The 25,486-nt window shown below is 37.8% G+C and overlaps 2 protein-coding genes across 2 annotated transcripts; both read left to right on the plus strand.

Annotated features, from left to right (window-relative positions):
• The first annotated feature begins 1,007 nt into the window (after positions 1–1,007).
• LOC137393637 (uncharacterized) lies at positions 1,008–25,110 on the plus strand. Its single transcript, XM_068080277.1, has 11 exons — positions 1,008–1,163; positions 4,541–4,692; positions 14,933–15,196; positions 16,046–16,249; positions 17,862–17,992; positions 18,716–18,868; positions 20,391–20,618; positions 20,908–21,368; positions 22,169–22,379; positions 23,931–23,990; positions 24,450–25,110. The coding sequence occupies exons 1-11, from the start codon at positions 1,059–1,061 to the stop codon at positions 24,713–24,715; spliced, it is 2,235 nt and encodes a 744-aa protein (XP_067936378.1). The 5' UTR covers positions 1,008–1,058; the 3' UTR covers positions 24,716–25,110.
• LOC137393039 (uncharacterized) lies at positions 7,352–11,811 on the plus strand. Its single transcript, XM_068079424.1, has 4 exons — positions 7,352–7,471; positions 10,695–10,916; positions 11,352–11,546; positions 11,674–11,811. Exons 1-4 carry the CDS (start codon positions 7,352–7,354, stop codon positions 11,809–11,811), a joined length of 675 nt encoding a protein of 224 aa, XP_067935525.1.
• Positions 25,111–25,486: the final 376 nt, after the last annotated feature.

Below are 25,486 nucleotides of genomic sequence, written 5' to 3' on the forward strand. Positions count from 1 at the left end.
AGGAACTCACACTTTGTCTGCAAAATATGACTTCTATGGTTGAGAATGATATTGCATTCATTTCCTAAAAAACCTTTTAGATATATAAATTTCTAAAAAAAAATTTAAAAACAAAACATCTGTATTCATTTGAATCGCATTAAAAAGTGCTTGAATTATTTGCCTGAGTTGTTTAGATATACACAAGCAGCCAACAAAAATTATTAAAAGGACTTTTCCTCGTGAAGAAGATTAGTTGCAATAAAAATAAAATAATAATAAGACTTAGTCTGATGCAAAACTGATTTCAAAAATTTAAAAGAACTGATTCTATACTTTTACTTTTTTTCAGCAAAAAAATGTTGGTTATTGTGAAAAAAATTGTTGGCGTTGTTTCCCAATCAATTTCCATTGAACCTAAGTCTATAAATATGATATTCTTTTCACTTGTGTAAAGGAACATATTAGTTCAAGGACAAACAAATCTCTTTCTCAAGAACTTGGTTATGAGGTCAAATGCATTATCCTATCGCTTATCTAATTATTGTATTCACAATTCATATTGTGTTTATTGTCCAATCAGATAAGAAGATACGAGTTAGCCGTAGGTGCATCTTTGGATGACATCTAGTTCATAGACTAAGCCGATGTTCCCATAAATATCTGCTTCATTATTTAACAATAATGGCTATCACAAGATTGCAGGACTTGAATCTCTAGTCTGTGTTCCACATATTTTCTTCTCAACAGTTAACTCCACAGAAAATAAAACTAAATTTAAAGGCAATAAACAGTAAAATTGTTATATACAAATGCGTGGCTGGAAAGTAATTGCAATGTTTTAGTTTTATTCCTTGAAATCTCTACATTAGTCTAGCTTGTTTCTATAAGCCAAAGTCACTAGTTAATGAGCACAGGCTAGCGCCTTTTATACATATTATTATGTGAATATGATGATACATATGCTGATCATAGCTATTTATTGCTCCATCTTTATCCTCTAAAAGCTTGTCAGTAGATCGCTACTCCTGTCAGCACCTCAAAAGTCATGAGAAAGCGGCACCAGTAGTGCCGCCGCCATGGATAACACCGTAGAGCATGTCATCAGACTTAGTGATGGAGGACCGTGGGGATTCAGGCTTGCTGGTGGAGCAGACTATCGCTGCCCCCTCGAGGTCTCAAAGGTATTTGAGAAGTGTTTCATATAATCTCATATTTGTTTGCTATTAAACCTTTTGTTTCATTGTATTTTTTTCAATCTATATACAGTGAAACTTGTATAACTCAAACTCCACAGGACCGAGCGAAAGTGTTCGAGTTATCAGAGTTTTCAAGTTATCAGAGCACAAGTCACAAGTGCATGTGTTTATCAGTAGATACATGTACATATACAAACTATATATAAATCAAAAGCATAGATTGCTTGTTGCAAGTTAAAGAGCCTCTCGTGTCAAGTTTTAAAATTTTTTATCAGAAAGTCTAGATATTTTTCTATCACATGAGACTTGTTTGTTGTTTTAGGTGATGTGATTACCAGGACGTTCTCAAGTTAAAATTGGCAAAACATGATCGTGGTTAAAACGCTAAAAAATGACATTATTTTCTCATAAGCGTTTTAACCAAGATCAATTTAGCCGATTTTACTTTACGTTTATTCGAAGGTTACCTCGCTTATCCTTGCCTTCGAATTTTTGATTCCTACCAAAGCAAATGTTTGATGAAATTTGATTTTTTGCAAACCTTTAGAAAAGTCGTTAACAAAAATATTTTGCAGATTATGGTAATAACGATGCCTGAGAACTACTAAAAGTTGATGTTTATCTCTATGGCTTGGAATAAAGTGAAATTCTAAAGTGATAACAACCGTCTCGGTAGCTGTTAGGCAAAAAACTGGTTGAATTAATGATGTTAAGTTCGAGTTATCAAAAGAAATTTATTATTGCTTGGGAACGGACCAAACAAATTCGTTCGAGTTAACCAAGTGCTCGAGCTATCCGACGGCGAGTTATCCGAGGGCGAGCTATCCGAGGGCGAGTTATCCGAGGGCGAGTTATCCGAGGGCGAGTTATCCGAGGGCGAGTTATCCGAGGGCGAGTTATCCGAGGGTGAGTTAGCCGAGGGTGAGCTATCCAACGGCGAGTTATCCGACGGCGAGTTACCAGAGGGCGAGTAATCCGAGGGCGAGTTATCCGAGGGCGAGTTATCCGAGGGCGAGTTATCCGAGGGCGAGTTATCCGAGAGCGAGTTAGCCGACTTTGACTGTATATAAATCTGAGTGTTTTGAAGATTATGATTACACGGGAGATGATGACGCAATCTTTTTCCTAACGCTAGCTTCAAAAAGACAGACTTGGCTCTTATTATAGTAAAAACTTAGACTAGCTTTAGTTACTCAGTCATTGGGTGGAGGAACTTGCCCATTGGCAACTACGTTACCTGCTTTACCTGCTACTGTTTCTAAGCTGTTTTAATTTTTGAATGAATGTATAGTATAAGAAGCAAGAAATGTTTTTCAGCAATTTGTTTTAGCTATGCCTCAATCTTTCAAGTATTTAAGCATTAATTTTCAAATATTATGCATTGGCCGGACACACACAGAAATAAACCAGCACCTTCATTTAAAAGTTAGGAAGGTAAATGGTGTATATGTTGATTAAAATATGTTTTCTGTGTAAAAACTTTTTTATTAACCCTGAACGCCGGGCATTCAGGAGTCATGTATTAAAGATAGCCTTAAACAACTGCAAATGAGAAGCGAGATGAGATCCTCAAGTGAGGGTTCTAAGGAGTAAGCAACTCCTCATTCATTCATCATGCCTTGGTTTTCAGGTCGAGTGAAGAAAACGTGAAATTCAAATGAAGTGCTCATACATTCGCTGATTTTTCTCTTCCCAAATTACCAAAGACATTATTGTAATAACAGAAATACTATAGCTGGTAAAATGTATTTTATGCTTAATAAAAAAACCTTGGTTAATTGTTACTGTTTTGTGATTGGCTGAATGAAAGCTGATCTACTAATTTTCATACTGCTGTACGGCTAATCACACTCCTCTAGCCTTCATTGTTGTTGATCAGCATGAGAGCAGCTTGACTTTAGATTATGTTAGTTGCCGTATTTTGTCCACATGTTGTCCACATGTTGCCCACACCTGGACTGGTCTACCTAGATGAATAGCCATATGACGATGCTGAATTAGTTTTATCAGAGTACCTAGGGGAACAGGAAAGGAAGTGATCTAGTGAATTCCAGGCGTGCATTAAGTTTATAACCTAAGGATTTTTTGGTAAGAGCTAAATGTAAGTCTCTATTTTAGCTAGACTAGATATCATCATAGCATTGTTGATGACATAGCTGAGATATCAGATGTATATTATGGTTTTAAATCTTGTATTATTACATATATACGGAGACATTATGAGTTAACCATTGCTTAGATATAAAAATATTACCAGAGTTATTTGAAGACCTGGTTATATAACACTGCTCTGTAGTAAATGATTGGTTACATTTATGGACAGTCAACAGTTAGAAATATCGTAAAGCCTCGATTGGGAGGACTATGCATATGGGACATCGCCGCTATGGGAGGACTGAAAAAAAGTGACATGGCATCCAAATAGAGGTTATACGGTATCCTCCTTATACAAATAAAATCTATATTATACTTTCAAGCGATTATTTTACACTTGCTCAGAGCTGTTTGATGAGAGTAAAGACTCCTGATCGTCTGAAAGGAATTCATTTTTATGTGTCAATCCTATATTAGATTGTGAAAGTTCTACGGATCTACAAAAGGTTTTTGCTTACAAAAACCAATCAGCTCCAAGCAAACTTTTACAAATATTACAGAAGTGATTTCTTCACAATATTAAAGATTAACTTACACAAAATTTTAGCTGACATTATCAGAAAGTATCGGTATATTTTTATCATTTGTGATTGTTTTTGATATTTGAGATGATCTGACTGCCAGGATGTTTCAAGATTAAAATTGATAGAACTTGATCACAGTTAAAATGCTCAAAATAAAAATATGTGTGTAATGACATCACTAGATGTTATCATTGCGATTGTTGATATAGACTATTGCATTCAAGTACCTGCGTTACACGTCTCTATCAACGCTTAGATCAGGCAAAAGTACGATTATGATATCTGTAGCTGCAAAGCGATCGACAGAATAGAGACGTGTAATGCTTCAATTTGAACATAATAGCAGATATCAACTATCACAATGTCAACAACTAGTGACGTCATTTTGAGCACTTTGATCGCATTCAGGTTTTGTCTATTTTAATCTTGAAACATCCTGGCCGTCACATCACCTCAAACATCAAAAACAATTGCTGATGATAAAAAATACTGATACTTTCTGATGAAATATATTAAAGTTCTGTGTAAGTTCATCTTTAACAATAAATCATAAGTTAATTAAAAGCTATTAGTGGTGCTGCCGGACGCTGCCACTAAGAAGTTAACAAGCAATAGAAATACAAAGATACAAATAAAAGTTCTGACAATAGAGACCAGGGAAATCTTTAGACACTTATGTTGCAGGTTAGGGTGAACAGCAAAGCTTACCTAGCAGGCATTGAGGAAGGGGACATAATTCTCAAAGTTAATGAGATAGATGTGAGGCTGGCCAGCCATCGCGATGTGATGCGACTCGTGGAACAAGGAGGAGACAATATAATTATCACAGTTCTCAGGTATTTAATTAAAGGGAAGTGTATGCAGAAGAGCCTATGCACTGCTCACATAGTGAAAATTGAGTGAAGCCATAAAATCCAAAAATAAAAACAACGTCGCCGAGCGTATGACTCGGTTTTGTGAGGTAAGAAAGGAAACATTCAAAGCTATAGAGTGTTAGCTCGACTCCAAATGCCCTGTTAAAGCTGTAAACATATTTTGGGTCTTCGATTAAAAACATGTCATTCATTCCATGTATATAAAAAACTTGTATTTGAGTAAGAGTGGTTTATTTTGTTAAATATTTACTTATGCCTTTCTGACTTGGTTTAGACTAAATCTCATCCGTTTACAAGAGAAAATTATTCTGTACAGTAAAAGTGTAAATTCACCCTATTGAGCTGAGTTATCAGTAAATCTACTCTTTAATCAGCGTTGAAAGATGTTTCTCAGTGAAGACACGGAGGAATGCGGATGTACTGAGTTAAGCTCGATAAACAGGCACCCAGAACAACACCGAGCAATGTAATGAGACCCAGAAGCTCCACTCATACGCAATAGAGCTATCATAACTGACAGTAATCTGTGTGATGCATTTTATACGCCCAGATCGATAGTCAAGGGCACTCCTACTCTTAGACCCCGTGTTGCTAACAATATTATTGGTGTTTGACTAGATGTCTACATACATGTGAGCTGAAAGAGAATTGTGGGTGATAGCTATGTGTGGTAGTTGAGTCTATGTATTTGGGATTGCGCAGTAGTGTGTATATTTATGTTGTATTTCAGAACGATACTAAATAATAGGGTTTTTATATGGGCGTATAAAAAGTATATCTGCAACCTTATTTCTCGCATTGCACCAAGTCCAGTCGACTATAAATACAAGAGTAAAGCTGACCAGTAGATAAATTGGGCTACGATGGCAGATTGTTTTATGTAATAACTCACTTCAGTCTCATCATATAGAATATGAAGGCTAAGACCACGAGGAACATCAAGTGTTTCAAACATCTTCTATTCTAATAAGTAAAACTGATATGCTGCTATTGAAAGGAACCGCTATGGTCACAGATGTTAGTCTACTAGCGTATCATACATCAAGTGAGTGTAATGGGTTGTCTGAGAATTTAATAGTTTGTATTGTCCATAAACATTCAGAGGTGGTACCGATCAAGGCAGTTACATAGATCGATAATAAGGTATAAATTATGCTCCAGTATAAATTAACGCTTCCTCACGATATCCCATATTATCCCTTGGCCCTTTTGAGGGCCACCCATTTTACAACCATTTCACCATACCTATCTCCATGACACAGTATATTAACTATTAACATCTGTCAAGGCATCACTATATTGCCATATCTTGGTGTTGATGCCACGATGCTTCGGTGTTCGTCAATGATAACAAAGTTCGCACTATCACAAACTTATCCGCTTATGTATCAGCAAATACTCCATGAGGTAGTGTTCTCATTTTTTGTTTTTAATTTTCGCAAAGAATCTTTTTGTTTTCACGCGCTTGAATCAAATACTAGTATCGCAGTAACTATCATAAACGGAAATAAATAAATCGCGCTATCCGCGACCGCAAATTACTATCGCCGAGATGGTTTACATTAAAAAGGTAGTCGTCGATGTTCGGGAAAGTTTGACACTGCAAACTTGCTCGACGTATCCGCATTGTTTCGTCGATACCATCACATAATCGACGATGAACGTCGAAATGAAAACACCGTCATAGGGCAATATAGTGTGAACCAGCCTACACGGACAGCCATCATCTCCTGCATAGTAACAGTATGGGCTAGTGATGGCAAAGTATTGTAAAAGGGTGCCTACCGCTCTCACCATTTTAATGTCAGTCATCTTTCTGTGATTGTTGAGAGACATTATATTTTGAGTAGAGATAATCGCTACTAGCATTGCACAACTTTATTATTATTTTCACAAGATGGAAAAACAATGACAGCTGAGGACCTGATGCGCCTCCTAACACCATCATGCCCTGCAGTTGAACTTTAGCTCACATCACCTATTGTTAATATATTAACTATTGTTATAGGCAGCACAACCTGTGTTCAGTAGTCATACCGATTCATCTGAAACAGTCTCAACGTTGTGAGTATGATCTCTTTGCTTATTGTAAGCATAAACTGTGTATAATGATGTGGAGTCCTCTTCTCTTGTTCAGAGGTCTTTGAGCTCCACGACATATTTATGACTTGAAAGACCCTCGGCTACAGATGAGCACTACTTTAGCACTATGAAATGAATCGTCTATCTGGTTCTCAAAACCAGCCCTGGTTCTCATGGTACAGATGGATGGATTGCCACTATCACAAGTAGCAGCACCAGGGTGCCTGGAAAGTTGCCAACTTTAAGAGAGGCTATCTTTATTTTCTAAGGCTAGGATTACATGTTGCTATGATAATACTGCGGGCTAGAAGACACTATGAATATGAGTTGGGATTGCAGGTATTAGTGTTCCAATGCAAATACGCAATTGTTTAGAGCTCCATCAACTTATTACATATAACTAGTAGCATGCAAATACAACTCTAACCTTGGCATCAGAAGGAACGCTTCAGGCTTGCCATGCAAGATGTAAAATAGGTCTTTATAGCACCTAGTTACAGACAACTCCAGTTTATCATCTGATTGGTTCAAGTTAGACATGGACATAGGAGAAGGCGCAACATATCGTAGCACCTGCGAATGGGAATGGAAACCGGTGCGATCACGATCTTGTGCTCCTTTTGCCGAGGAGAGGGAACCAAGTGACTTCACGTCTACAGTCTGTAGCTATTCAACTCGCACAAGAAGGTACATAGGCTATGAAAAACTGACTCTCGTTAAAAATAAGTTTACACAAAATTTTAAGAGATTTTAACAAAAGATAGCAGCATTTTTCTATCATTTGTGGTTGTTTTTGATGTTCGATGTGGTCTGATTGCCAGGATGTTTCAAGATTAAAATCAACAAAACTTGATTGCGGTTAAAACCCTTAGAAGAAAAATACATGCGAAATGATGTCACTAGTAGCTATCGTTGCTATAGTTGATATCAGCTGTTGCAATCAAGTTGCAGTGTTATGTGTTTCTATTCTGTCCGGTCTCTTTGCAACTATACACATCATAGTCACACTTTCTCTTCATCTGATTGTTCTAACTGTGACTAAGTTTTGTCGACTTGTGTATAAACATCCTCGCAGTCAGACCACCTCAAACGCCAAAAACTATCGCAAATAATATAAAAATACGGATACTTTCTGATAAAATATACTAGGATTTTGTGCAAGTTCATCTTTAAAGCTTGGTTTCCATATGACAGCGCAAGGCGCGCAACAAGGCGTACGACGTCGTGCGTAGGCCGGCTGTGATATGGAAACGTCAACGCACGACGATCGCGCAACGTGCGTACGCTGATCGCAAGGGTCCAACATAATGGATCCTTGCGACGGGTGCACGCAATGATGTATCCCACAATACACCGCTCGACCTATCCCACAATTCCAACGGAGGGCTGTTTTCTGAATAAATCAGTCTCCTGTACGAAAGAGTAAGCCTGGTTTTCATATATCAGCGCAATGTCGCAATGGAGGGCTGTTTTCCGAAAAAATCGGTCTCTCTTACGAAAAAGTAAAGAAATTACCCACCCTGTCCAATGCAAGCATGGTGCCTAAGAGCGCATTGGAAGCACTGCATCGCAGCTCAAGAAATGCATTGCTCACTATCACTGGGCTTAACAGATACAGCCAAAGTGCTGGTAGGGGAGGTGACTACTACGTCATGAACTGAGCTCTTATGTAGGCTAGCTATGCAGTCTACTAACAAACCCTGAGTCATCATCGGTGGCTGGTTGCAAACGATTACTAAGTTTCCATACATTGATAGTGTAGCGACCCCATATGGCACTGCAATGTCATCATGGAAGCAGTTCTCATTCTCTCGTGATTTAGTGTCGCTGCTTGGAAGTGAAACACAGGTGCGATGCGCCATATTTTATGCCATGGAAACAGCCTTAGTACCAACCATGTCGCACTTGTGCATGTTCACAGGTCTTTCTTACAACCTTGATATAAGATATCGAGATACAACCTTGACATAAGGAATCGTACAACTGCTGCTCTATTATAGCGCTCCATGAGAACAGGATCGGCTTGTCAGCCCAGCGTGGCGCTTTGGCACTGGCATACCGCTGTCACCAGGTGTCACCAGGTATCACCAGGTGTCGCTACACTATTGCTGTATGGAAATTTAAGAAAATTTTAATAAGAGGAGTTACTCACTTGTTAGGTATAAGCATAAACAGTTCATCAGCTAGAGATGCAGCTGACTAATCATGGCTCATAAAATATTGATGAGTGACAAACTGACAGTAAAATACTAGTCCTTAAATCATCAGGACCTTGATATTGCCTTCGTTAACTATGGTGGCTCTAAAGCTAATTTTTAGACTAAATTATTAGAAAGTTCACAGCGTAGCAGTATTTAAACAAAAACCATGATATGTTCACCCCACCATTAGAGCTGAGTGATTTCTTTATAGCCTGCAGTTTTTAAATGTTTTTAAATGAAAACTCACTTCTGTCATAGAATAACTTGTCTGCTCTTTTTCATCACAAGTTAATAATTGCAGAGAGTTTTCGTAAACAAGTGGACGGATATTAAATACTACAAAAATGTCATTGAAATAAAAAAGAGAAAACAAATCTTAATTTCATATTTTGTTGATAAACATGGGCAGAAAGAGCTACTCTCAGACTATTCAGTAAATAGCTACACAAATATTAGATGAACAGGTCACAAAATTCTAACTTTGTTATTTTACCCACATGTGACAGCTTTTATCAAAGCACAGCCAGCTGGATAAGATGATCTACAATACGTAGACCTTCTTATTACCAACTGGTTTTCTGAATAGTTCATCTCGCTGATTCAGAGAAGACTGCAATAGTTGCAGCTATAACTTTCCTTATGAAACATCTCTTTATGTCTATTGAGCATCCACACAGAAGTAAGCATAAAATAATTGCAAGAAAGGAAGTGAGCAGTAGAAATGATAGTTACAAGGCTAAACATGCAAGCCACTGCTAGCTTGCTATTAATTTATTCTCTGGGTGTAAATGAATTATTCATGGCTTCCTAAATAAGAATAAGTCATGTTCTATAAGCTAGCCATTATTACAAATGTGTCCAAGTACGGCCTAGTATATAGTTTCTGTTGTCGACAAATGCAGTGATGAGCAATAGCAAATTGCATGTACTAAGCTATGGTGAGAGTTTTTGGTTGTCATTTCATAGTAATTGTTTGAATGATTGTTAGCAATTATTATTGAAAATTAACACTGCGCTAGAAAAAATAAATTAATTTAAAATATGAATATCATATAATAAAATAAAGCAGCTTTCAATGCATACTATTTCCCAAACAAAAAGTATTCAGGAGCGTTTAAGAAAGTATTCAATTTTATTGCAAAATTTATAGCAGAAATTGTGATGCAGAAATGTCAAGGTTAAAATAGTGCATACACAGTTTTGTATCCATTGGGCTTTGCAGAGTTTTCAATTACTGGGCACATGACTTTTCCAAATCAGAGTTAAAGGAAATCTGATATTTCTTTGCAATTCTATAAGTTTGAGATTTATCTGCTCTTCATCCAAGGTTAATTTCTCGTTCAATATTGTAGCATGTGAACCCCAACTCAATTAGTTTCAAATTTAGTAACTTAACTTACAGGGCTAACAATTTAAATTATTACTGTGCAGCAAACCTTTGATTTCCTTGAAATTTTAAAATATTAAACCGAGAATGTGTTTTGTGATTACTGTTATGTTGATGATAGTTTTGTTACTCTGCCACACTTCCAACTTTCTCTCCAGTGTACATTGACCAGAGGTAACTCTCCACTACTGACACTTATAACAATAGGGTAGATCAGTCTTTAATCTACAGCCAGTCAGCATCGGCTGAAAGGTAAGGATTATTATGTGTTTGCCAACTGGCTACCGATCTAGTCTTACTTTTCTGCTATCTACTATCTTTTACCTACTATCTTTTACCTACTATCTTTTACCTACTATCTTTTACCTACTATCTTTTACCTACTATCTTTTACCTACTATCTTTTACCTACTATCTACTATCTTTTACCTACTATCTACTATTCACAATCTATTATATACTATCTACTATTTCCTACCTACTATCAGTTACCTACTATCGGTTACCTACTATCGGTTACCTACTATTGGTTACCTACTATCGGTTACCTACTGTCGGTTACCTACTATCAGTTACCTACTATCAGTTACCTACTGTCAGTTACCTACTATCAGTTACCTACTATCAGTTACCTACTGTCAGTTACCTACTATCAGTTACCTACTATCAGTTACCTACTGTCAGTTACCTACTATCAGTTACCTACTGTCAGTTACCTACTGTCGGTTACCTACTATCAGTTACCTACTGTCAGTTACCTACTGTCGGTTACCTACTGTCAGTTACCTACTATCAGTTACCTACTGTCAGTTACCTACTATCAGTTACCTACTATCAGTTACCTACTGTCAGTTACCTACTATCAGTTACCTACTGTCAGTTACCTACTGTCGGTTACCTACTATCAGTTACCTACTGTCAGTTACCTACTGTCGGTTACCTACTGTCAGTTACCTACTATCTTTTACCTACTATCTTTTACCTACTATCTTTTACCTACTATCTTTTACCTACTATCTTTTACCTACTATCTACTATCTTTTACCTACTATCTACTATTCACAATCTATTATATACTATCTACTATTTCCTACCTACTATCAGTTACCTACTATCGGTTACCTACTATCGGTTACCTACTATTGGTTACCTACTATCGGTTACCTACTGTCGGTTACCTACTATCAGTTACCTACTATCAGTTACCTACTGTCAGTTACCTACTATCAGTTACCTACTGTCAGTTACCTACTGTCGGTTACCTACTGTCAGTTACCTACTATCAGTTACCTACTGTCAGTTACCTACTATCAGTTACCTACTATCTGTTACCTACTTTCTATTACTTCATATCTACTATTTTACTACCTGCTGTCCGCTGTAAATTATTTGTTAGTTCGTATCTACTAACTACAATCTATTATTTGCTATCTGCGATCTACTCCCTTAAACTTAGCATTCGCTAAAGTAAGTTTGTATTGAGAGGTTTTGTGACTCTCAAACAACATTTAATGCTATAAATTGAAAGTCTGGGAAGCCATCACATATTGGAGAACTCTATGAAAAGGCTGAGTATTAATAAGGTAACAGTGATGTTGGATCACAGGCTATAGTATATGTTAAATACTCTAAAATGTGGTCATCCCTCCAAAACATATGGCTGGGCATGTGGCAAGAACTAGGTCTAATAACTCCTGACTAATGAGCAGTCATTTACAATTAGAAACATGTGGAGGTGCCAGGCTGAGTAATACAAGACTTTTATAGAGGTTGTGTTCACAACACTTTGTATTAGCTACAAGTTGCCATAACTCCTCATCTTCAGCGAGCTATTTAGGCCTACTGCTCCTACAGACCAATACAGGCATACTGGAAGTCAAATCTTTAGTTCCTAAATGAGCTATCCTATAACTCATACAAGCATACTTCAATACATCTAGTAGCAGTTACTCTCCTGAGCTTCTACTTTCATTAATGAATGAGGTAGTCAAACAGGGTTGAGGCTTGAAGGATCAAATCCTTCAAGACCCAACCCTGAAAACAAGACATGGTCCAAGAGGGCTCGAAGACAGGCCTGGGGCTGGTCGTGTCATGAGAGCAAATCCAACTGTGGCCATCTATGTTTTAAAGTTTACAAAATGTGAGATAGAATGATGAAATTATCCAACAAGCATAAATTAAGTCTGTTAAAAGCAAAGTGATAGTGCTGGTTACATCGCTAATGGAACGGAAGTTATACAATCACACAGATGATTTAATTTAGAAAGGTTATAGCACCGGTTTGGCAAAGAGGTGTATAGATTGCTTGTTTCTGCGTGAGTTTAGTTTCAAATTCTCAACTGAAAAAGACAACAGTTTCAGAAAAAGTTTTTTGAGGAGCAAAGGTTTCTCAAGAAAGACGTCTGTAGAGGCTTACCATAGTAATCACTATTACAGTAGTTTTGCATATTATATTATAAGCTGTAACAATTATTTTGTGTGCAGCGAGTGTGAAGAATTGTCCCCATAAACGCTGTGCATTTTTCCAATTTTAGCCTATTTCATCCAAACTTCACACGTATGTGTTTCATGCCTTTCGCCAGGTCACAAAAATATTAGGTTTCCCAACTCGGTCTGATTACTGAGAGCCAGCCTCTTGAACACCACCATGGTGGCTGTCTAATTATATATGAGAGAAATCTCGGACATCACTGCACTTACTGCTAGTGCTGACTAGAAGAGACTGAGCCCTAAGCTTAAACACTACATGTATTGCTCTTTCATCAAATTTATTGCGTTTTGGATAATTTTCATAGTTTAAATTAACAGCCTTTCCATAGATTGAGTATATTGCATACTCGAGCTTTTTCTATAAGAAACAAGAAGATTACACACTGTAGCAAATACAAACTGTATTAAATATATTATAATTTGACTCCATAACATTTATTTTACAAATAACTTACTAAAGATGTAAAAAGGAACACATTACATAATTCTCTGGTAATCTGACCTGTTTATCTGCCTTTTTAATCAACTTTTTTTCTGAATACACCAAGAGATACAATATCTTTAAATATAAATTCTTAATAAAAATGACACTCCCGAATATATCTATTGTCTTGTGATTGCAAGCTTGGCTTGAAATCTATGCATATTTTATTTTAGTTGCCAGAAACTTGTCCAACCTTGACCTAAACTACATTTAAGTTAGCCCTCCTTTTAACTAGCCTTTTTTAACTAGCCCTCTTTCAACTAGCCCTCCTTGCAGCTAGCCCTCCCCTCAGCTAGCCATTCCTTCAACTAAACTTTGTGAATAGCCCTCTACTCAGCAAACCCTTCCCCTTGCAACTAGCCCCTCCCCTTGCAAATAGCCCTTCCCCTTGCAACTAGCCCTGGCCCTTGCAACTAGCCCTTCCCCTCGCAACTAGCCCTGCCCCTTGCAACTAGCCCTTTCCCTTGCAAATAGCCCCTCCCCTTGCAAATAGCCCTTCCCCTTGCAACTAGCCCTGGCCCTTGCAACTAGCCCTTCCCCTCGCAACTAGCCCTGCCCCTTGCAACTAGCCCTTTCCCTTGCAAATAGCCCTTCCCCTTGCAACTAGCCCTGCCTCTTGCAACTAGCCCTTCCCCTTGCAACTAGCCCTTCCCCTTGCAACTAGCCCTGCCCCTTGCAACTAGCCCTTCCCCTTGCAACTAGCCCTTCCCTTGCAACTAGCCCCTCCCCTTGTAACTAGCCCCTCCCCTTGCAACTAGCCCTTCCCCTTGCAACTAGCCCTGCCCCTTGCAACTAGCCCTTCCCCTTGCAACTAGCCCTTTCCCTTGCAACTAGCCCTTCCCCTTGCAACTAGCCCTGGCCCTTGCAACTAGCCCTTCCCCTCGCAACTAGCCCTGCCCCTTGCAACTAGCCCTTCCCCTTGCAACTAGCCCTTCCTCTTGCAACTAGCCCTGCCCCTTGCAACTAGCCCTTCCCCTCGCAACTAGCCCTGCCCCTTGCAACTAGCCCTTTCCCTTGCAAATAGCCCTTCCCCTTGCAACTAGCCCTGCCTCTTGCAACTAGCCCTTCCCCTTGCAACTAGCCCTTCCCCTTGCAACTAGCCCTGCCCCTTGCAACTAGCCCTTCCCCTTGCAACTAGCCCTTCCCTTGCAACTAGCCCCTCCCCTTGTAACTAGCCCCTCCCCTTGCAACTAGCCCTTCCCCTTGCAACTAGCCCTGCCCCTTGCAACTAGCCCTTCCCCTTGCAACTAGCCCTTTCCCTTGCAACTAGCCCTTCCCCTTGCAACTAGCCCTGGCCCTTGCAACTAGCCCTTCCCCTCGCAACTAGCCCTGCCCCTTGCAACTAGCCCTTCCCCTTGCAACTAGCCCTTCCTCTTGCAACTAGCCCTGCCCCTTGCAACTAGCCCTTCCCTTGCAACTAGCCCCTCCCCTTGCAACTAGCCCCTCCCCTTGCAACTAGCGCTACCCTGAACTAGTCCTGTTTTCAACTAGCTCTCAGCATGTCAGATGTCCAGGGTGGTAGAATTGTGAGGTACTCACTATATACTTTTATTATAGAGGAGTCGAGTCAGCTGTTAACCTGTACAAGACCTTCGTAGAAAAGAACAGTCAAGGCAGCGTCAGCAGAGCAGGCCAGCAATTTGCAGAAGCCTCACTAGTACGTAGCCGTGAACCAAGCATTTCGAGAGCTCAAGTAACGTTAGGAAGAGCGCCGAGCCCTTCTAGAGCATTACATATCATCACTGGAGCACAGTCTAGACGACATTCGATTGCGACTGGAAGACCTGATGGCTTGTTAAAAGTGGACATAAACACCACCAGGTTAGTTTTGTTAAACGTCAGTAGAAGCTTTTGGTGTCCCTTACAACCCATTTTATACCTTAAATCTTCCTGTAGCATTCTATTTCATTTCTGGCTTCATTCCTGGCTCTGTATTCACCAAACCACAGCATTGTTATTGTTATTATCATAATTCCTCTTTTTTAAAAATCTCCTTGTTTTTCTTTAATAAGCCTAAAGAAATCAAATAAATATACAAAAAGTAAATAATATGCTTCTTAAAGTTAAATTCACTCATAACTATTATTCTGTAGTATCCTAAAAGTATTTAACATTATATAACAAATCTATATACAATAAAATCATCAACATATGAACTGCTTTTAGCTTTAAAATGTTCTGGAACATTCTGGAACACTTCAAAACAGATAAAAGTTGTTCAAAAGAAATAGTAATATTATTATGTAACTGTTACTAGTGAATGCAGAAGGTAAGATTTGTGATTTGTGATTTTTGTGGTTCTCAGTTTCAAAGGACTTATAAATGTATTTGTTGTTTGTGGTTTTGCACTTGCACCAAACAGAGCTGATTCTAAAATAAGTCACTCAAATGTTTGTATTTAAGTAATCAAATTTTATATTAGGTAAGCATAGTATTAAAAAATAACTTAGTTTATGATATGGTTAGTATTAGCCTCTGGACCTTGTGATTGCCTCATATTAGCACTCACCAACTGATGAGTGATGTAGATAAAAAATAATATGTGAGCAGACAATTTCTAATAGTTTTAAAATAGGAATAGATATAATTTGTTGAGTATTATTGAAGAACAAAGTGTACATGCCTGGTACATAAATGACTTACCATCTGTTAAAAATATCTTATTCACAGCCCGGCTGAGTACAAATCATTTCAAAGTGAGGTTCCACAACGCCGACAGCCGCCACCCAAACCGGCGAGATCTACAATCGGCTCAGAAGTGCCTCGGGCTGCATCTCTACCCCGAACTGTGCCTCATCCAATTATAAGTCAAATTGTTCATCCATCCAGCAACATAGCAACAGGAGGGGAGAGGGAAAGCATTTTTGCAAGCAGGTCTGTATGATTAACTTTGGAATTTATATAGCTTTTAATTGATATAGCTTTTAATTGATATAGCTTTTAATTGATATAGCTTTTAATTGATATAGCTTTTAATTGATATAGCTTTTAATTGATATAGCTTTTAATTGATATAGCTTTTAATTGATATAGCTTTTAATTGATATAGCTTTTAATATATACCCAAAAAATACATTAGACTTTAAAAGTGTTGTCTGATTTTTCCTTACTCTCATTTTCTTTGTTTTGTCCCTCTATAGGAGTTAGAGTGAATTTTGTACAAATGTTTGTACAAAATATTACAAAAATTTTTGTATAAATCAAAATGCATCAATTCTATAAATATACATTGTTTAGGTAGGAATGTACATGGATGTTTAGATAAGTAATCCATGCAGTACTGTACATAGTAATGTTACATTTTATTGCAGATCATTACCACTAAATATATGTAGATAATTGTTTTGTTTTGTGAGCGTAGATACTAAATTAAGAAAATAAAAAAGACGTTTTTTCACTGTACTATCCTGTTTTAGGTATTTTTTCATAGTATGGTAACGGATTAATTTGTATTTAGTTACTTTATATAGGAAATATTGCTTTGTCATACGAGCACATTGACATATGAACTCAGTCCCACAACGCATCAAGCTTGTATGTCAAGGTATGACTGTACCTCAGCCAGTATAGCCTTAGGAACATGGGAGCAAATGTAGTTAAGCATGCCTGATATAAATCAACTACCATACTTTTCGGAGTATTAGCCACTACTTTATTCTGATGTATTGACCCATGCGGCTTATATAAAGGTGCGGCTATTCTGTGGCTTTTTCTTTCACCGCTAGGGCGCATCAACCGGAGTCTCCGGTTAGTGCGCCTCTAGCGGTGAAAGAAAATAAGAAACAATGCCTAACAGTACTGTTCCGCTAGGCACTGGGTTAAAAAGCGCCGGTTAATGCGGAGCAGGGCCTAACGGTACTGTTCCGTTTTAACCAGCAAAGTTGCTGCCGTGTTAAATAGCACCGCCATCGGTTCTGCGGCCTATACAAAAGGTGCAGCCTATGTAGTGTTTTATTATCGTTTTTTTGAAAATAAAGCAGATGCGGCTTATATAGGGGGTGCGGTTAATAGTCCGAAAAGTACGGTACACTTTTTAGTGGCATAGTCAACTAAGTCTGAGTTATTATCCAATCTCAAGAACCTTGGGCTATTTAGCTTAATCATTAGCCTTTTTGGAGCTTGGTCTATGAACTGTAAATACTATAGTACAGGTGTACATACAGAGGTTATGAGGAACTCCGTGAGAACTAAGTTGGCACAGGCTCATGAGTAGTTAGTGAACCATTGGCTGCTCTTTAGAAAAGTTGCCTTAGAAATGTTGGTGTACGTGTCGGAGCGTGGGCACCCCTCGCATATTTTAAATTGAACTAAGTTAACCCGGCTGAGCTTGTATGATTATGCTAAAGAAAAAAAGAAATAAACCAAATAATAACTTTTATTTCCATTCTGGACTCACTAATGTGTAGCTAGAGTGTGGGCTGCTAACGAAACAAAGAGTACAAATCCAAACAAAAACAAACAATGTTCTACCATGGATATTTTTTAGATCAATCGGTTCCCAGCCAGTTGTTGTGCCTATTAAACCATTTGCAATGCCAAAGAATGAGCCGGAAACAGTTGAATTTAAAGTTCGCGCTGTGAAAGCACCTAAACAATTCTGGCAACCTGCCAAAGAAGGTGAGTAATTTGTTAGCCTCAATACCAATGTAAGCCTGGTATAAGGGCTAGAGCTAGTGCCATAGATGCCTCCGGCCTTTGCAGTTTCTGTCTTTAATATCATTTGCACAGTATTAATTTTTGGTGCTTTTTCTAACTTTCATAGCTTGTAGTATCTTTCTAGTTTCTTTTTCCAAATTTTTATTTTGTATATACACAAGTATACATCTACAATTATTTATATACACAAGTATACATCTACAATTATTTATATACACAAGTATACATCTACAATTATTTATATACACAAATACACATCTCCAATTTTTTACAGTTTTCATTCATAGAGCCTGCACAAACGTAATCTTATCATGAAAAGTGATAGCCCTACAAATCAATACATATGTGTATGTACATATTGTTGACAACTATTTTGCAAAGCAAAGACAGGGCTTGATATGCCATATGTCAATTCCCTTACTGAAATTAGTAATACAGCACCAAAGGAGTTTGGTTTTTCCATAATTGGTCCAGTTATTAGGAAACAGAGAGGTAATAAATCTAGTTTGATTATATGATCAGGTGAGTTCAACTGAAATGCAGTTAATAGAATATTTAATGTCTGTCAAATCTGATTTGTCATGAAATTGTTAACCCGCTTTGTCTATAATTTCTTTCAAATGCTTGTTAAATACCTATAATTTTAAAAACCAATAACAGTGAGCCCTGTTCAACCTTACGCAGGGGAAGCGTCGCAAAACCAGGATAAAGAGCCTGCCAAAGACTACTGGGAGCTTATGAAGAACCAGCCAGACCACTTGCCTGGAATGGTCGATCCTCTGATAGTTGATGACACTCAGGGAGACTTTGGGGGAAACCCTATCATCCATCCAGAAAGTAAAGTCTGGTTTCTATACACCTTCTAAGCCATCAAATGCGGGGCTGTATGTCAGGCAAACAACAAGAGTTATGAACATACTCTCCATGCTATGCACAACTTATGCATGATTCTATGCCTTCATGTCTCATGTGATTGCTGGTGTTTACAGAATTGAATGGACAGGTGATTGCGCTGATAGTGATGTCCTTTGTGCTGAACTTTAGCACATGTATCTAATTGTTATAAAATTTTTGAGCATTTCATTGTCTAGCAGCTTGTTCAGGCGTAATTGAACTTCTGAATAAGAAAAGAACGAGTAGGGCATACCGTCAATAGGAGAACTAATTATAAACAAAAGCACATGCGTTTACCTAATTACACTAAGTGTCAATATGTAGGGCAGTTATTGGCAAGGTCGGAGACATCAGCTAGTTATAACATATTTCAAGAGCTTCCCAGAAATTTTTGGTCCAGGTTTTACTTTGACATAATCGAACTGAACAGGTGGTCATAACTTACAGGGGATCAACAAGGTCCTCAAGTATTTTACGGGTGTCTCTAGGAACTGATGTATCAATGAGATCAGAGACAACGGTGCCATTCTCCATCAATAGTTCTATGTCCTTTTCTTTAGGACATTTTTTGCATTAGTTTAATTAGTTTTTGCATTTACATCATTTCTTAGGAAATGATGTCAATGTCCAAAAAAAACTAATTACAGAACTAAGACTATGTGTTTGGTTAACTAAGTGTCACTATGTAGGGCAGCTATCTGCAAGGTCTTACAACATCAGCTAATAATAACCAGTGGATATTTCAACGCTTTGAAGTGTCAGCATTTTACTCTGGCTGTCCTTGCTAGTACAGATCACGGAAACACATAACACAGTTATAAAGTTTGTTTTTGACATTTATGCATAAAAGTTTCTATGATGACACTCGTAATACAAATTGATAATGTATAATATAAATTTGAATAATTAAACTTTTGTAACAATTTTTTTGATTTTTGTTCCATTATTTGAGAGGGACTTTAGTTTTATTACAAAATTAACTACTTTCAGTACATTTCGAACATTTTAGTTTTAAAACATAATTGCTGCCAATTAGTCATCCAATCATGAGAAAGCAGCAAGTGTAGATATCAGGCACTCCTGATACACGTAAATATACCAGCATTTACTGTTAATGTCAGTCAATACCAGCAGATTTCCTAAAAAATTATGGCAACATTTTTTCATATGCTTTAGCTTAAGTCAACAGATTCTTCAGTATTTCTGCTGATTATGTATGAATGCTTCTGAAAAAATAGTCTAACACTGTTTTTTGTCAGATATTAATCGGGGACAGCGGTAAAGTTATTATTATTATTCTTACAGTAATATTATTGTTATCTAGCAAAGTTATAACTCGATTTACATTAACCCAGGTGAATAGTTTGTATCTGAAGTACCTTAAAATAAGTACAATTATTGTGAATAAATTTGCTCAAAAACCCACAAAAAGCTATAAGCTGCTACAAGAGCAACCATTTTGCAGGAGATCTATACTCAGACTCAAGCTTTTACACGACCAAAGACAGAATGTACCCGACTATCCCCGAACAGATGCGACTATGCAAGATGATATCAAGCATTCTCGAAGCCCCAGGTGCTATGAGATCTCGGGGTGGCAAGATGTACCACCAGCGCAAAAACTGTGCTGAAAAATGGGCGAAGGAGTCTATGGGGCAGAAATATGAGCCACCATACAGCGGCCTTGACTCAGGTGACTATCACAGAGGTCATCCAGTAATTTTGATTTCAATTTTGTTTGTTGATATAACTTACCCTAAATAAAAATTGAAACATCCATAAATGTGTGAGTGTATTATGTCTCAGTTTACTTGGCAAAAGATTAACTCAATCATCACATAGCCATAGATGCCTTGTTGGTGATCAAACCTATCTATCCAGCTTGGATTATTATTTATAAAGCTCAGAATGACCTTGCCCTCACCTTATACATTATTGCATCACGGTCAAGTACATTCTGCATACCCTTTTCTGTCCATCAGTGTACACACGCCCCTACACCGATGTCCCCCATTGGCCTAGCAGAATGAAAGAGAACCTCTCAGTAGACGAACTCGAGAGACTTGAGCATAACACGGAGAACATCTCAAAACATGACCTCTTGCCTCCTGTTGTCGCCTTTGACATTAATTCGGCTTTGACCAGAAGTCGAAATCACGGAAAAGGAGTCGATCTGTACAGGAAAAATGCGGAGCGTGCAGAAGAGTTCACTATTGATGAGAACAACAGACAGCAGCTGTCGCATTTCAACAGGCTGGATGATCAGTTGCAACAGAATGTGGTTAGAAAAACGGAGTACAAATCCCCATGGAAAGCGGCGTGGGAAGGAAATATAGAGAGAGCATTCGCTCCTGATGATCCATGCGCTGTGCAGTCGGTTCATGATGAGCCGGACCTTAGACAGGATCGGTCTTCACACGCCCTTGGGTACGACCACCAGCAGGTATGTGTCACCTTATGTCATATTAACTCAGTTCTCAGGGTAAATTAGCTAATGAGTTTGTAAAGTGTTACATGACTTATTGTGGATAACTTGAGTTGAGCTGCTGTCTAATCTGCTGACAAAATTTCAAACGATTTACACCAAAGACTATAACCAATAGTCCACCGTCGACTTGATAAACTGCCAATAATGATGATGATGGCTAGCAATGCTCGGTTCGCTAAACATTTTTATGGACTTTTATGGACTTTTATGGATTTTTATACATTATGTTTGCATGATGCGCATGATTCGCAAATTTGAGCCAATCGCAAGTTAACCACACTGTAAAAACAGCATAAATCTGCAAGCTAAGCGAGTTGTGCTATTTGCAAAACTTTATCGACTCCATCGTGTTTGCGAATAATGGAAACAGCAACTTGCGAACGATGCGCATTAAAACACAGTGCCTTAAATACGCATTAGAATACAGCATTAAAATAAAATTAAAATACAATTTTAAACATTCTCAATACTTTCGTCGTCCTTTCCCGTGGTCGTCCTTTCCCGTGTTTGCGTCGCTAACACGGGGAATCGCTGACACTTAACAAAAGATGAAAGCAACTGTGATCTGTTATCGGTCATTTGGCAGCATTAAAACTCATTTCAACACAAATGGTGATGGCCACATGTGCAGTCAGTGAACTCCATAGACCTATTAACTATACCTGTATAGTTAATAGGTCTATGGTGCACTCAATGAGATTTGCTGCTTGCACATGGAAGTTTTTAGTAGGCTACTAGTGAGTATTCTGATGCAGGCTACATTTGGAGTCAAGTACAAAGGATATGCGCCTGTGAGAGCACCGCGAGGCCCTGGGGTCCTTGGTCGTCAACTTAGCTCCTCTACTTCCGCACTCAACATGGTAGGCCGTGGACCAGCACGTCTCCACAGCATGATAGGGGCAAGGGAAGAGGAGAGACCTACATTTGATACATACACGCACAAATGGTGTTTACCTTCCTATTATAGTAAGTTACCAAACTGACCATATTATTTAAATCATGTATGTAAAGTATTAACATTTCATTACGTCATAGCAAATAGTTTCGATCTTTAGAGTCGCCTCCTCATGCATCTTCCCTCACTAAAGGCTGGTTCGCAACATATATCGTTGTATCTCGGCGTTGATGCCAAAATACTTCAGTGATCGTCGATGATAACAATGCTCACCCTATCATAAACACACGCCACACGGTTCCATTTTCTTTTTAATTTTTTCGAAGGACCCTCTTTCTTGTCGCTTGATCAAATAAAATACTGGTCCCGCAGCGACTAGCACAAATAGAAATACGTAAATAAAGCTAGCTATGACAGTAAATTATTATCACCGAAATGGTGCACATTGTGCAAGCTGGCGTCGATGCTCGGCGAATCATCGGGAAAGTTTGACAGCTACAAACTTTCCTGACGTATCCGCGCTTCTTCGTCGATGCCATCAGTTCACTGTGCACATGATCGACAGAGAACACTGAAAGAACTGCGGGGATATATTATGAACCAGCCTTAAACCCATGAACTTCACTTTATGTCTTTGATCATTACCCGTGAACCTTCTTAGGTGAAGTGCGCTTAAGGTATACTAGCGTTTGCTCTCTACTATTGATGTCTATGGTTGATGCCAACCGTTTGCCTTAGCAATATAATTATCACTTCCTAGAAACTGTAGCCTTTACAGCATTAGACCAAGAATATCAACTAAAAGTTAGCAGTCTTTAGAAAGTTTTATTAACTCAGCTTTGACGCTACGTCTAGCTATCTGTTCTGAATGTCTTTGTATTATTCATATCCTTTTTGATGAATGAAGTTATTATTATTATTTTGGTGTATTTGGTATATCCAATCATACAATATATGCTAGTCATACAATATATGCTAGTCATACAATATATGCTAGCCATACAATATATGCTAGTCATACAATATATGCTAGTCATACAATATATGCTAGTCATACAATATATGCCAGTCATACAATACATGCTAGTCATACGATATATGCTAGTCATACAACGTATGCTAGTCTACAATATATGCTAGTCATACAATATATGCTAGTCATACAATATATGCCAGTCATACAATACATGCTAGTCATACGATATATGCTAGTCATACAACGTATGCTAGTCATACAATATATGCTAGTCATACAATATATGCTAATCATACAATATATGCTAATCATACAATATATGCTAATCATACAATATATGCTAATCATACAATATATGCTAATCATACAATATATGCTAGTCATACAATATATGCTAGTCATACAATATATGCTAGTCATAAAATATATGCTAGTTTTACAATATATGCTAGGCATACAATATATGCTAGCCATACAATATATGCTAGTCAAACAGTATATGCTATTAATACAATATATGCTATTAATACAATATATGCTAGTCATGCAATATATGCTAGTCATACAATGTATGCTAGTCATAAATTATATGCTAGTATATATCCTCCTTAGTCATAGCCCTTTCTCATTAGCTAATGCATTACAGATGAAAGAAGACAATTCCCAGATTTACTCAGTCCCGCTGGATACACCCAACAATCTCAAGGTAATCTTGCTTCCAGTTTCATTATATTTAGTTACAGTAACATTAATGTTTAGTTAGGCCTGATTCTATGTATATGCTAGGAGTTTGTGTATGAACTGTTAATAAAAGTATCACAAACAAAAGTTTTCAGGTTTTAAGATTCATACTAATACTTATATTTCGTAATTCAGAAGTTAAATTTCTGAGCTGTTTACTCTTTTCACTTCATATAGCATGCCACTAAATATGCTGTGGCACGAAATATCTCTGTACTGCCTGTTGTTGCTCCCTCCGCTGAGTTTGCTAACAAGTAAGATATAGGTATGAGGTACCAGGCCATTGTTGTGATTCAACTACAGGCAAAAATCTCTTTTTTTCTGTTTAACCACCTCGCTCATTAGTGAGTCGAAAATTTGAGACCCTCAGCTAACCAATCGTTTTGCTTCGTGCAACCATGACATTTAGTATTTCAATATTTAGATGGAATGAAACGATACAGTTCTGTGACGGAGTTAACGCTAAGGAGGCCAAAGGAGTACATCGCACCCCATCCAATAAAACAGCCTCAGATTGTGAGACCACAAATGTCAGAACGCCTCGCCGACCTGGACCCACCACCCTTTCTTAGGAGACCTAGAGATTACCACAGACAAAGTTATGATAATCACTCTCCCTACTCCATGCCATGTTCTCCACACATAACTTATGAGGAAGGAAACAACCAATCCGGAATCTCCATATTTTAATCAAACTAAAAAAATGCTACATTTCACCCTTGCATCTACATGTACATGTCCTAATTTGAACCTCAAATTTTTGCGCCACTTACTAAAATATATGTATGTTACGATACTACAATATTCCTATAGCAGCTTTTACTATGCTTTGAAAATACCTCAGCTTCCCCATTCCTGTTTTATCCAGACTATTCGTACGTTAGTTTGCTTTCATCAAACTTTCAGCTTTTACATGTTATTGTTATTTGCTTTATTTATTTTACAGCTTTTATGTTATTGTAGCATTGTAGATCAAAGTATATTTGAAGACAAAACAAATGGTTTATGTGCTTTCTTTTGTTTGCTTCAACATGAATGTTTTGTGCAAAAGTTTTTATATTACTGCAAATACAGACTCATAACGAACTAAACTCTCAAAGACAAAAATAGCTTCTCTGAATGAATGTCTAGCAAGAATTTAAGACATATCTTTGTTTTATGTATATATTTAGTCTTAAACCATCATTAGCATGCATTTATATAAACATATCAACATTACGCCTAGAAGCACTTCTTTTGAACACATCTATTGAATGTGAACTATCTTCCGCGACAAATCTGCAAATGTTCTTTTACGCTTACAATATCAACGTGAAACTAATCAGAAAATGTGCACAAAACATAATAAAACTAGCAAATGCGTAAAGCATAGATTATTAATTAGTTAGATAATCCTCTGTGAATAGCGAGGTGTTGATTCAGCAATCATGCTCCTCAGCAAGTGTCAATGTCACAAGTTGC

The sequence above is a fragment of the Watersipora subatra genome, chromosome 4, assembly GCF_963576615.1.
Source record: "Watersipora subatra chromosome 4, tzWatSuba1.1, whole genome shotgun sequence".
Lineage (NCBI taxonomy): Eukaryota > Metazoa > Bryozoa > Gymnolaemata > Cheilostomatida > Watersiporidae > Watersipora > Watersipora subatra.

Excerpts from the sequence above, each read along its gene's own strand:
- LOC137393637 (XM_068080277.1), top strand. The coding sequence starts at position 1,059 with ATGGATAACACCGTAGAGCATGTCATCAGACTTAGTGATGGAGGACCG. Across the intron at positions 1,164-4,540 it reads GCCCCCTCGAGGTCTCAAAG|GTTAGGGTGAACAGCAAAGC; the intron begins GTATTTGAGAAG and ends CTTATGTTGCAG. Across the intron at positions 15,197-16,045 it reads GTGGACATAAACACCACCAG|CCCGGCTGAGTACAAATCAT; the intron begins GTTAGTTTTGTT and ends TCTTATTCACAG.
- LOC137393039 (XM_068079424.1), top strand. The coding sequence starts at position 7,352 with ATGGACATAGGAGAAGGCGCAACATATCGTAGCACCTGCGAATGGGAA. Across the intron at positions 7,472-10,694 it reads CAAGTGACTTCACGTCTACA|TCTTACTTTTCTGCTATCTA; the intron begins GTCTGTAGCTAT and ends CTACCGATCTAG. Across the intron at positions 11,547-11,673 it reads CTATCGGTTACCTACTATTG|TTACCTACTATCAGTTACCT; the intron begins GTTACCTACTAT and ends ACCTACTGTCAG.